Consider the following 13,136-nt stretch of genomic DNA (forward strand, 5'->3'; position numbering starts at 1 on the left):
TGGGGCTTTAATCCATAGCTTTCTGATTCAGAGATAAAATAGCTACAGACTGAGCTCTTCTGTTCTTAAACACTGGCTTTAGTGCTTAAACCCCTACACGGAGGTCCCCCCAATCATGGTTGTGAAGCACTTGGAGACGTTCAGCCACAGAGAACAACAACAACAAATGGCATTTACACAGCGCCTTTCACATCGGGAGGACATCCCAAGGTGATGGACATTCAAGAATTGGGATCCGAGCTGGGGGTTGGGATCAGGAGGGGTGGACGGCAGGGGAGGGTGGGGGTAGGAGGGTGACCGAAGGTATGGTCGAAGAGGAGAGTCTGCAGGCGGGGGCCTTGAAGGAGACGAGGGAGGGAGCGAGGCGAAGGGACTGTGGGACGGAGTTCCAAAGGGTGAGGGCAGAGAGGCTGAAGGCGGGTGACATGGAGCAGGCCGGAGCCTGCTGAGTGGCGGGAGCGGACGGGTAGCTATGTGGTTAGAAGGTCAAACATAGGAAGGAGCAAGGCTGTGGAGGGCCTTGAAAGTGAGGACGAGGAGTTTGAATTCTATCCCATCAATTAATGGGTGGAGAGAGTGAAGGCATTCGCTTCCTAACACAAGTTACTCACTTGATGAGACTGCACAGCACACAGCGGGTGGAATAGGTGTTCCCATCCGTGCCACACACTGGTATGTACTCCTTAGTGCAGATAGGAGCCAGAGGGAAATCCTCACAGTGAGGCTGCAAAACAGCAGATCACCAGATTTATTATACTAAACCTTTACCGTTGAGTGCACAGATCCAAATGCATTTTTATTCGCCAAACTGGAATCGCAGTCAACGTGAGCTATTTGTGGGCAAACAAGGCGGCAGCAACAAGAACAACAACTTTTTATATAGCATTTATATAGTGCCCTTCGAGCAGGATAGCGTCCTTGAGCACTTGACACTTGGTGGAGTCTGACACTGAGCCAGGGGGAGAGGGAGGGGGGACTGTAAGCATGATCAAAAAGTCTTTAGTTGGGGGGGGGGGGGAAGCAAGGTGGAGGGATTGAGGGAGAGAGTTCTAAAGTTTCAGGGCAGAGTGGCTGAAGGCACGTCCACCGATGATGGAGCGGAGAAGACGAGGGACAAACAGGAGGCCGCAGCCAGCCAAGCGAAGGCAGCAGTGGCAGATGAACAGGAAGGGATTTGAAAACGAGTGAGAGGATCTTGAAATCGATCTGTTTGGTAATTGCACACAGCAGAACGCCTTAACACACAGGCTTAATGTGAAAGACTAATTTATCTGGGGGATTAATGGTCAGGACACCCAGAGAAAATCCCTTCTCTTTTTCATTATTGTCTCAGGATCTTTAATGTCCACCTGAACAAGCTGCGGTTTAATGTCTTATCTAAAGGACAGCACCTCTGAAATTGCTCTCCCTACAATGCACCAGTATATAGTGCACTTGACGCGACACGTCAAGAATCTTGGAAGCGAACTAGATGGACCTTGGTCTTCTAATACGAGCAAATTCTTATATGCTTATGAGCTGAGGTGAACAACGTATTCAGCGAGTAATTAATAACAATCAAACATCATTCAAATAAAGTAAAGGAAGCTCACATTCTGTAGGGGTAAGGAAGCAGTGGCCATATCTGAAACATACAAAAAAACATACACATGGTCAGCGAGAACACAACACGTTCACAACACATTTATAGAGCAACAATACATTTACACAGCGCTTTTCACGTCGGGGGGACATTGGAAGGCGCTGGACAGTCAGAGATTTAGACCCAGAGGGTTGGGATCAGGAGGGATGGAGGGCAGGGAGGGTGGGCAAATGTGCGGTCGAAGAGGAGAGTCGTGAGACGTGCCTTGAAGGAGGCAAGTGAACGAGCGAGGCGAAGTGACTGTGGGATGGAGTTCCAAAGGGTGTGTGGTCAGGGAGGCTGAAGGCTCACCTATTTATTACTAGGTAAACAGATGCGCGTGTGTGTGTGGAGTAAGGAAATTTGCCCAAGAATTCACCCTACAGAAAATAACGGGCACAAGAGGAACCTTACTGACCGGCAAATGCAAAGGCTAGGAGAGCGGTGAGAAACACTCCGATTACTCTCATCGTGCAGTCTTGGATGTGATTTCCACAGTTTGGAGACGGGAGTGTTTATGCTTCGCACATCCTAGTTATCCTGTTTTGGAGCAGAAATGACATTAAACTCTAGGAGAAGGTCATATGCGAAAGTTAATTTTAATAGCCTCGTGGGTGAAGGTCCCACTTTAAGGAGATTTCCAATTGCGGTCTACAGTGAGTCTCGCTTAGCTCCTAAGTCAACCATCATACCACAAATTGGCTTATAATTATCCATGAATTGAATTTGATACGATGAGCATAACATCTCAAAGCACACAGCAATGCCTCACAGATATGAAGTTAATGACTATTTTTTTCTGGGCGATCGGGCACCAGAAGAAAAGTGGACTCGGTCGACCACCTCTTTTCCACTTCAATCAACATCTACCTAAACGGGCACGCAGAACTGCGTTACAGCCTGCGTCAAACATGTCCAGCGTGTGTCAAATCTCCAGGGAGATTGTTCCAGAGTGTCCTCATCAGCTCACGTGCAATGCTTTTCTGTCGATAATCAGGCCCGGAACCCCAAATGTTTTGATGTTACAACGGAAAGGGTACCTCGCAAGCGGAGTCCGGGAGATGAGCTCACCACTCGGGATTTGCTCCGCCGTGGGCGGCTCTCATTTAAGACGGTCCGGGTCCAGGAGGAATGTTTGCCAACAGCTCTGTCGTCGTGGCAGCAGGCGGTCACCAGAATCAAGCGGCTGATTGACGTCTGGCGTGTCAGAATTGAGGACAATGTGACGAGGTAACAATTAAAGGGCTTTGCGGCACCTAACCACACTTGCAGGTTCAACAGAAGCATCCAATCTCAAGCAGTGCCTCTGCGCTTTGTGTTACAAGCCAGTCCACAGCTCTGGTACCAACAGGGGAAGTTACACACGCACACCCGTACCCCCTCCCTTCGGCTGTCACTCGTCCAGTCTCGAGAGCAGATGAGAGTGGCACTTAATAGTAGATGGCGATATTCCTCTGAGAGCATCTGCCACGCAAGGGCGTTAGCTCACACAATACAATAAAGTGTACTTTTTCAGTGCTTTGTCCCTTTACAAGTGTGGTGGCTGAGTGTTTTTTGGTCGCAGATTTACAACAACAACAACACTACATTTAGATAGAGAGAGAAACCTGAGCAGTTGGGGCTTTCCATAACACGGTCAGAAGGTTAAGAGGCAATCAGATAGAGGTGTTCAGGATCATTTAGTGATACGATAGGATAAATAATAATACATTATTTTTGTGGGAAGGTGACAAACTCTTAAAACTCAATCCAACTTCCAAATTAAGACTGTATTTCATTGAGAAACTCAGTAGACAGTTTGAAGGAAGGCAACACTAACAATGCAATGACTCCACTCAACGTAGACTTCTACTCATAAAAAATAAAATAATTCTTGTATTTGAAAACGCCTCCACACGTTTTCAAGATGTCTCAAAGCGCTTCACAGAATATACTGTAAAGTGTAGCGACTATATTTTGTGGCACCAATTGCAAACAGCACCATCCCACAAACAGTCGTGAATTGAGTGACCAAATCATGTCCGAACATGGGAATTGAAGTCACAACCTTTTGTCCCTGAAGGGAGAGTCCGACTGACTGACTGAGCCAGACTGTCCTAAATGCCACTCATGTTGTGTTTACAAGTGTCAGTACGAAGCACATTATCCACCCACCCAGCTGCCCACTGAACGAGTAATATGGGGTGTCAGGCTGACCTAGGTCCTAGGGATTTGATTTTATCTTTTGACGGAGTGATTGTCCCAGTAACAAACAGGTGGAGAGGTCCAGATGGTGACAGGAAACAATGGTGTTGAAGCTCCCCTGCACTCCCGTGCCACGTAGCTTTGGCTCCCGTTAACCCCATCTGCCACCTCAACAGCACAGATCTTCTGCGTTCACGAGAACACAAATATCGTTATGTACTCTGAGCCAACTCCTTGGCATAATAATAATCTTGGCATTTGATATAGCACTTTATCACGTCAGGTGTCTGACTCGCATATATATAATAATAATAATCCTTGCATTTGATATAGCGCTTTTCACGTCGGGAGAACGTCCCAAAGCGCTTCACAGAACACACTGTAAAGTGAATTGAATGTATATTTGTGGGCGAACGCGTCAGCCAATTGCGCACAGCAATGTCCCACAGACAGTCGTAGATTGAAAATGACCAATTTATTATTGTTTTTGGTTTTGGAGGGATTATTATTAGGCTCTGTGTGGAGTAAGGAAACTTGCCCAAGGTTTCGCCCTCTGCCTGGAATTGAACTCAGGTCTCTCACTTGCAAAGCGAGTGCTTTAACAAAGCACTGAGCTACAGGACTCCACAAGACACGCACATTTTATCTGTATATAAATCCCACATTAAGAACTGGGTTCGATTTCCAAACAGGGTGAAATGTTGGGCAAGTTTCCTTATTCTACAAGCCTCTTGTTTACCTAGCAGTAAGTAGGAACCCGGTTGTTACTCGATTGGCGGATCGCTTTTCCGGGGGTAATCCTTCCAAAAAAATTTTAAAATCAGTCACTCAACCCACGACAGTTTGTGGGACGCTTCTGTGCATTTCGCCCGCAAAATATAGTCAATTCACTTACAGTATATTCTGTGAAGCGCTTTGAGACGTCTCGAAGTCATTGAAGGGATCATTACCTTTATTAAATTATTAAATGTATTAAAGCCAACACTTCCAGAGGCCAGGACACCCCACGTGACCCATCCCCTTCTCTTTCACCGCCACCACCACCACCAAACCCCAGATTGGGCGCCCAGCCAGAAACGTCCAGCACTTTCAGGCTTCCTCTTGTGTGAGAGCCTTCACATTAGCGTCAATTACATTGTAATGAGTTTTTGGCTATGACTTGTGACGCAGGTTGGCGCAGACGCTAAATCAATCAACCAGATAAAACTCTTGAGCTCTCAAGTCAGCCCAACCTGGTATTTTATTTGCAGTGGGCAGCTGAGCTAACACGTATCGTGTCCTGACCCCCTTACACTACAAACCAGACGCTTTGGCGCACACATTTTGAACTCCGGGCCTCTTGAGGACAAAGTGATGCGTTCAAAATAACCCTTTCATTTGATATAGCGCCTTTGACGTTGGGAGGACGTCTCAAAGCGCTTTGTTACATGATTTACCGTGAATATTGGGATTGTGTAGGCGAATGCGACAGCCGGTATTTCAGGTGGAGAGTTTCTGTCTCCCAGTTGGGCTCTAACCCAACAAAATATCCCCCAGGTAAGACCAGTCGTTCCCTTCTCTGTCCGTGGGACATTGCCGGCGCGCGAATTGGCCGCAACATTCGCCCGCACGTAACACAGTGAGTTCCTGCGAAGCGCTTTGAGGTGACGTGACCGAGTGAAAAGGCGCGACGTCGAACGCAAGGATTATTATTGCAATCGGCTGGAAATTAAGCCGTACCGCCATCCGCTGGTAAAGAGTCTTCACTGCTGGGAGCCTGTGAGCGAGGGTGACATCCACCTGACCCTGGGTTGGATGGATTTCTCTGTTGGCTTTTTCCGCAGCGACTGTACAACACGTGGCAGCTGGATGTGAGAGAGAGAGAGAGAGAGATATAATTCTAACAACAACAACAATAATAATCCTCGTGTGTATTTGATGCTGCGGCCTTACCAGCCGGTGGAGAAGTCTCAAAATCGCTTCGCGGAATATACTGCGGAGTGGAGTGACTGTGTGTGTGTGCGCGCGTGTGTGTTGTGTTTTGCGGGCAAAACGCGGCAGCCAATTGCGCCCACCCACGGTTTCCCCCCCCCCCACACACACAAACAGTCGCTGGGTTGAAGTGACCAAATTATTATGTTTTTTTTGCAAGGGATTATTATTACCCCCCACCCCGCCCCCCCCCCCCCCCCGAAAAGCGACTAACAAGCAAGCGGGTTCCTACTGACCGTTCGATAAACTGAAGACCTTTCTTTTCGACCGCGCCTTTGGTCACTGTGTGCCCCCCCCGCCCCTCCCCCTGGCTCGGTCCCGGGATCCGAAACTGTAAAGCGCTCCTGAGATGCCGTCCGGCGTGGAGGGCGCTATATAAATCCAAGTTGTTGTTGTTGTAAACGGAGGTGTGTGCGTGCGTGCGTGTGTATCTGCGCGTGGAGTAAGGAAACCTGCCCAACGTTTCACCCGGGAACCGAACCCAGGTCCAACTCCAACGCTCTTAAACCGCTGAGCTCCACGGTGTATCCCGTGGAGCGCGATAAGGCGCTGTATTAAACGCAAGGATTATTATTATTGTTGTTGTTGTTGTTATTATTGTGATGATTAAATTGTGGCTCCAGTCAAGTCAGTTATTCAGGTCCATGTTGGCAGCTGAGAGAGGAGGGAGGGCGTGGCTAGAAGTATCCACTCCCCGGAAGTGACTTCAGATGAAAGCGCTCTATACCGGCAGCGGAGAGATCGGAAGTGGCTCGCTCGCGGGCGGTTGTGGGTGGGTGACGGATGGCGGCTTCGGACGTGACGTCGTGTGAAAGTGCTCTATACCGGCAGCGAAGGGACCGGATGTGGCTTGCGAGGGTGGGTGGGTGACGGATGGCGGCCACTCCGGACGTGACGTCAAGTGAAAGTGCTCTATACCGGCAGCGGAGGGACCGGAAATGGCTCGCTCGCGGGTGGGTGGGGGGGTTGTTGGGCGATGACGGTTGGCGGCGGCGGCGGCTCGTGAGGTGGCGGTTGGCGGCGGTGACGGGCGGCCGCCATGAGGCTGACGCGGCTGAAGCTGAAGAACGTCTTCGTGGTGTATTTCGTGGTGTCGGCGGCGGCGCTGATGTACGCGCTGCTCCAACTCGGTCAGTGCCTCGGGGGGGGGGATGGGGAAGGGGGAGGGGGGTGATGGGGGAGGGGGATGGGGGGGAGGCGGGGTGATGGGGAGGAGGGGGGTGATGTGGAGGGGGAGGAGCGAGTAGGGGGGGGAGGGGGGGTTGATGGGGAGGAGGGGTTGATGGGGAGGAGGGGGGTTGACGGGGAGGGGGGGGTGATGGGGAGGAGGGGGGTGATGTGGAGGGGGAGGAGCGAGTAGGGGGGGGAGGGGGGGTGATGGGGAGGAGGGGGGTTGATGGGGAGGGGGGGGGTGATGGGGAGGAGGGGGGTTGATGGAGAGGAGGGGGTGATGGGGAGGGGGGTTGATGGGGAGGAGGGGGGTTGATGGGGAGGGGGGGGTGATGGGGAGGAAGGGGAAGGGGGGGTGATGGGGAGAGGGAATGAGCCTAATGTGGGGGGTGGTTGGGGGTGTGTTGGCTTTGAGCTCAAGGTTGAGGCTGAGGGTGAGGGTGGGGGGCGGGTGCTGTGCTGTCAGAGACGCCGTCCTTTAGGTGAGACGTTAAAGGAAGCCTTTCCCATCACTTTCCGAGAGAGTGGGCAATCCGCAACTCGATCCCGCGCCCCCCCCACCACCACCCGCTCCCCCACCACCACCACCACCCGCGCCCCCGCACCACCACCACCACCCGCTCCCCCCCCACCAGCACCCGCGCCCCCCCCACCACCACCACCCGCTCCCCCCCACCACCACCACCACCCGCGCCCCCCCACCCCACCACCACCCGCTCCCCCCCCACCAGCACCCGCTCCCCCCCCACCACCACCACCCGCGCCCCCGCACCACCACCACCACCCGCTCCCCCCCCACCAGCACCCGCGCCCCCCCACCACCACCCGCTCCCCCCTCTCTCCCCATATCCCCTGATGCCCACCTCTGTCAAGGATCTGCGCTCAGTGGTCAGAGCACTCGCCTCACATGAGAGAGGAACCGGGTTCGCTTCCCGGGCGGGTCCAGGTCAGGGCGATACGCTGGTCCAAGTATCCTTACTCCACACGCACAGAGACACAGACAGACGCACACAGACAGACAGACACACACAGACAGACAGACAGACAGACACACACAGACACAAACAGACACACGCACTCGTAGGAACCCTGGTCGATTGGCGGATCGCTTTTCTGGAGGGGGGTGGGGGGTTAATAAGCCCTTAAAAAAAATACTCAGTCACCGCACTTTACAGCGTATCCCGCGAAGCGCTTTGAGACGTCTCGAAGACGCGGTGAGGCGCCGGGTCAAACGCCGGGTTTGTTATCATTAAACCTCCCTCTCTCTCTCTCTCTCTCTCTCTCTCTCTCTCTGGGGACCGGGCCACAGGTCAGCAGTGCGATTGCACGCCCCAGATGAGGTCGTCGAACGAGCTGGTGCGGCAGAAGGACCAGAGGGTGCTGCACCTGCAGAACGAGGTGAAGAAGCTGCAGAAGCAAGTGCGAGCGGAGGAGGAGGCCGAGAGGCGCCAGCTCCCCACCATCTACGCGGTGACCCCCACCTACTCCAGGTGCAGTGTAGCGCAGTAACAGCGCCAGCACTACGGAAGATAATAATAATAAATCGGTCATTCAATCCACGGCGAAAATATACAGTGGCTGAGGCGCCGGATCAAATAATAATAATAATCTGTGCACTTAATGTAGCGCCTTAGTGCGTCATTGAGACGTCTCAAAGCGCTTCACAGAACGTACCGTGTGTTTGCGGGCAAGGATTACTTTTAGGAAGGAAAAGAGAAGTGTCTACGAAGGTTTTGAGGCGACGCATAAGGGGGAGAGAGAGAGAGAGACATTGCGATGCGATGAGGTGCTGTAAACAATCCATGACCGTTTGCGGGACGCTGCTGTGCGCAATTGGCTGCCGCCTTTCGCCCGCAAAATACACAAGTCACTACGCTTTGCGGTGTATCCTTGAAGCGCTTTGAGACGTCTCGAATAGGTGATAAGGCGCTGTATCGGATGCAAGGATTATTATTCTAAGAACTGCTTGTGTGTCTCCCGCTGTGTAGGTTGGTGCAGAAGGCTGAGTTGGTGCGCCTGTCACAGACCTTCCTCCACGTGAGGAAGTTTCACTGGATCGTGGTGGAGGACGCCGCCAACCGCTCCAAACTGGTGGCCGAGATCCTGGCCCAGAGCGGCCTGGTGTACACCCACCTCAGCGTGCCGACCCCGACCATCCACAAGCTGAAGGAGAGCGACCCCAACTGGCTGAAGCCCCGTGGGGTGGAACAGCGCAACCTGGCCATCCAGTGGCTCCGGGAAAACCGCGAGCTCAGCGAGGAGGGCGTGGTGTACTTTGCCGACGATGACAACACCTACAGCACGAAGCTCTTCGACGAGGTACAGAGAGAGAGAGACTCGGCTTGGTATATCATAGAATTCACGTGGAACCTCACAGCACAGGAGGAGGCCATTCGGCCCATCGTGCCTGTGCCTGCTCTTTGAAAGAGCTACCAACTAGTCCCACTCCCCCGCTCTTACCCCAACTAGTCCCACTCCCCCGCTCCTACCCCAACTAGAGCCCACTCTCCCGCTCTTACCCCAACTAGAGCCCACTCTCCCGCTCTTACCCCAACTAGTCCCCACTCCCCCGCTCTTACCCCAACTAGTCCCACTCCCCCGCTCTTACCCCAACTAGAGCCACGCTCCTCTTACCAATAGCCCCACTGCCCCGCTCTTTCCCCAACTGGTCCCCACTCCCCCGCTCTTACCCCAAATCCCTGCACATTTATTCCTTTTCAAGTACCCTTCCAATTCCCTTTTGAAAGTTATTATTGAATCTGTTTCCGCCACCCTTTCAAGCAGCGCATTCCAGACTGTTAACAGCTCTCTAGATAAGAGAATTTCTCCTCATCGCCCCTCTGGTTCCTTTGCTAATTTATATAATATAAGATTGCAACATCTCATTGAGGCACTTATAAAATAATGCTTGCATTCAATTCAGCGCCTTTCCTACCAGAAGGACGTCTGAAAGCACTTCACGGGGTTTTACTGTGAAGTGTTGTAACAAAAATGAGCCTTTTGCGCACAGAGGTTCGAATGCACAACCTTACTCTTTCCCTCCGCCTCGCCACCCCCCTTCCCTCGCCTCCTTCGAGGCCCGTCTTAACACCCTCCTCTTTGTCCAAATCCCTGACTGTCCAGTGCCCTGGGACATCCTCCCGACCTGAAAGGCAGACGCTGAGTAATGCGTTGTGTTGTTATTCTGAACCAGAGGCGAGAGTGTTACCAACTCAACCAGGCTACTAAACCCACTGTCTGATCCATTTCTCACCGCTACAGATGCGCTGGACGAAGCGCGTCTCGGTTTGGCCGGTGGGCCTGGTGGGCGGCCTGCGCTTCGAGAGGCCGCTGGTAGAGGGCGGGAAGGTGGTGGGTTTCCACACGGCCTGGAAGCCCACCCGGCCCTTCCCCATGGACATGGCGGGCTTCTCCGTTGCCCTGCAGCTGCTGCTGGCCAACCGGGAAGCCAAGTTCGATATCAACGCCGAACGGGGCTACCTGGAGAGCAGCCTCCTGCAGTCCGTGGTCTCCATCGAGGAACTCGAGCCCAAGGCCAACAACTGTGACAAGGTGAGAGGCGAGACTGCTGGCTATAATGCTAACCCTGCAGTGCGTTTGAGAAAGGATCTGCCTTACACTGGGTGGGGCTGAAACTCCTGCTGCTGCTATTATAATAATATAACAACGACGGTAATCCTTGCATTTGATACAGCGCCTTATCACGTCTTTGAGACGCCTCAAAGCGCCTCACGGGATACGCTGCAAAGCGGATTAGTTTATTATCGTGGAGTCCCTGTAGCCTAGTGGTTAGAGCACTCGCCTCGCAAGGACCTGGGTTTAATTCCCAGGCAGGGCATTTCCATACACCACACACACACACGCGCACGTCTCTGTTTACCGAGCAGTAAGTAGGAACCCGCTTGTTAGCCCTCTGGCCGATCGCTTTCCAGGGGGTAATAATCCCTTCCAAAAATTCCCCGACTGTTTGTGGGACGTCGCTGGGCGCAGTAGTCTGCCGCGTTTCGTCCGCAAAATATACCAGCAATTTCCTTTACAGTGTATCCTGTGAAGCACTTTGAGACGTCTCGAAGACCGATAAGGCGCTGTATCAAACGCAAGGATTATTATTGTTGTGTCATCTCCAGGTGGCCATGGAATAACCCACGTTTCTCTGTGTGTGTTTGGGGAGTCCTCACTGTGTTGCTGTCTGCCCGCAGGTCCTGGTGTGGCACACCCGTACTGAGAAACCCAAGATGAAACAAGAGGACGCGCTGTTGAAACAGGGCAAAGGGTCTGAAGTCCACATCGAGGTGTAAAGTAGGCAGACGTGTGGAGGAGGAGGAGAGGCTCGACTGCGAGACCCTGGGATGCTGAGAGCACGGTGTACACAGTGACCTACCTCCGTGTACTCGAGAGGAACTTGAGAATCCGACTTTAAGCTGTGCGTCCGAGTCCAAAGAGAGCGAGAGAAAGAGAGAGAGAGCGAGGGTTTAACGTAGAGAGCTAGCTGTTACGCTGAGATGCAGGACTCAAAGGCAAGGATTCCTCTGACCCTTTTAACCCCAGTTTTAATCTTCGCTTCGAAGAAACCATGTCGTCTCTGTCCCTTCTCTTTGTTCTAATTGTTCTAACCGAGACCTGCTGCTGTGTGATTGTGGTGATGGTGGTAAGGTCCGCGGGGTTAGGAGGGCGCTTGTGGGAACTGGGAGTAAGTCCAGGCCAGGCTGGTAGGATCCAAATCTTCTCTGACTGCTAACGCGCAGTGTCAAATGTGCATACACCACGTGCAAGTGTTAATATATCCTGTGAAAAGATTATTATCTTTTAACATCCATTTGATCAAGCAAATGGGACTTTGGGTTCAAAGTGTCGTCCAAAGGAGACTTTGGTTTGAAGCGACACACGTTGTCAGTTGCGCTGTCCCCTCTTTCTTCCCCCACACCCCCACCACCACACAACAATCCTCGCACACACAAACACACACACACACACACCACACGCACGCTCACTCACGCAACGCACACACACTCTCATTGCTGCTCTGGAGTGTCAAAGCTTGTTGGACGGTCGACTCAGCTCCTGGCGCGAGGTTGTGAGCCCGTTACCCCGATCCAGAAGCAAGAGTCAAAATGGAAAAAAGAGAGCGAGAGAGAGGGGGGCAAGTTACAATGGGTAGATTTTATCAGCTGCTATTTTAAACTCGTGCCGTTTAATGTTCTGCAAGATTCAGGTCTGCAGTTGCCTGTCTTACTGGAAATGGGAGTGCAGATTGATTCCTCTGTTTGCCCACCTTAATATGTCCTCTCCCTCCCTCCCTCCCTCCCTCCCACCCTCCAATACACTGTAAAGTGAATTGATGGCATGTTTTGTGGGCGAAACGCGGCAGACAGTTGCGCTTGACTGTGGCAGAGTTGGCAGACTCTGCCACCGTCAACCACTCCGGGATAGCCACCGGGAGTGAAGGGCGCTGTGTAAACGCAAGACGTCGTTGCTCGCTGGGTGCCGGGGTTTGAGATGAGGGTGAACTCAAGCCACGCTGGCAGGAAACGGCAGCTCTCCCGCTAGCGGGTGCTTACTGGTAGCTCGCCAAGCCGGGCACTTGAGCAGAACACCTCGCGCCGGGGTTCAGCTCGACCTCGTTACACCTGCCCGCCCTGCGAGCAGTCTGCGGCTGATAATTTAGCGAGGAAAGTCCACGCGAGTCATTGCATCCACTGAGAGATGGATTCAGGTTGGGGCTCGGTCATTGACGGGACCTGGGACTGGCTACCCTTCTCCTAACAGCCTCCCGGTTCAAGAGCAGTGTCGAGTGGTAGTGTAACCAGCCTACTCTCCCACAGACCCAAGGGGAGTGACGCCGGCATCAGCTTTGTTTTGATGTGAAACTCTACTGTGTAATTATGCTTTCATTTGCCTAAGTATAACCGAAATAGATTGTCACCCACCTCGCACCGGGCGGTAGCACTCCAGGACGCTATACCGCGCGCGTGAAGGGGTGGGGGCGGTGTAAGTGCCGGTCGTTCTGGTGACTCCAGAGGCTGATGTATTTTGGCTCACTATTGGCTTCGGGTCTGCGTGGAATCCCGGCTGAACCATCAAAATGGACAGCGCAGCAGGAGGCCCCTGGAGAAGGATTGCTCTCACGTTCGCAGTCACAAGGTTGTCTTGCGATTGTGTATTTGCACCCAAGCTGTAGAGCAGAAGTCCT

The 13,136-nt window shown here is 52.7% G+C and overlaps 2 protein-coding genes across 2 annotated transcripts; one reads left to right on the forward strand and one right to left on the reverse strand.

The window, feature by feature from the left end:
- Window positions 1-611: 611 nt before the first annotated feature.
- LOC103172710 (ovomucoid) lies at window positions 612-2,163 on the reverse strand (the record flags this gene model as incomplete). Its single annotated transcript, XM_042345276.1, is given in 3 exon segments — window positions 612-724; window positions 1,593-1,624; window positions 2,040-2,163. Coding segments are annotated over 3 exon segments (197 nt in total), but the record flags the coding sequence as incomplete, so codon positions are not given.
- A 4,609-nt stretch (window positions 2,164-6,772) lies between these two features.
- b3gat3 (beta-1,3-glucuronyltransferase 3 (glucuronosyltransferase I)) lies at window positions 6,773-11,903 on the forward strand. The gene is made up of 5 exons (XM_042345273.1): window positions 6,773-6,906; window positions 8,256-8,436; window positions 8,935-9,265; window positions 10,208-10,498; window positions 11,146-11,903. Exons 1-5 carry the CDS (start codon window positions 6,816-6,818, stop codon window positions 11,242-11,244), a joined length of 993 nt encoding a protein of 330 aa, XP_042201207.1. The 5' UTR covers window positions 6,773-6,815; the 3' UTR covers window positions 11,245-11,903.
- The last annotated feature ends 1,233 nt before the right edge of the window (window positions 11,904-13,136 follow it).

Source organism: Callorhinchus milii, unplaced genomic scaffold (assembly GCF_018977255.1).
Source record: "Callorhinchus milii isolate IMCB2004 unplaced genomic scaffold, IMCB_Cmil_1.0 Scaffold37, whole genome shotgun sequence".
Lineage (NCBI taxonomy): Eukaryota > Metazoa > Chordata > Chondrichthyes > Chimaeriformes > Callorhinchidae > Callorhinchus > Callorhinchus milii.

Excerpts from the sequence above, each read along its gene's own strand:
- b3gat3 (XM_042345273.1), top strand. The coding sequence starts at position 6,816 with ATGAGGCTGACGCGGCTGAAGCTGAAGAACGTCTTCGTGGTGTATTTC. Across the intron at positions 9,266-10,207 it reads GCACGAAGCTCTTCGACGAG|ATGCGCTGGACGAAGCGCGT; the intron begins GTACAGAGAGAG and ends TCACCGCTACAG. Across the intron at positions 10,499-11,145 it reads AGGCCAACAACTGTGACAAG|GTCCTGGTGTGGCACACCCG; the intron begins GTGAGAGGCGAG and ends GTCTGCCCGCAG.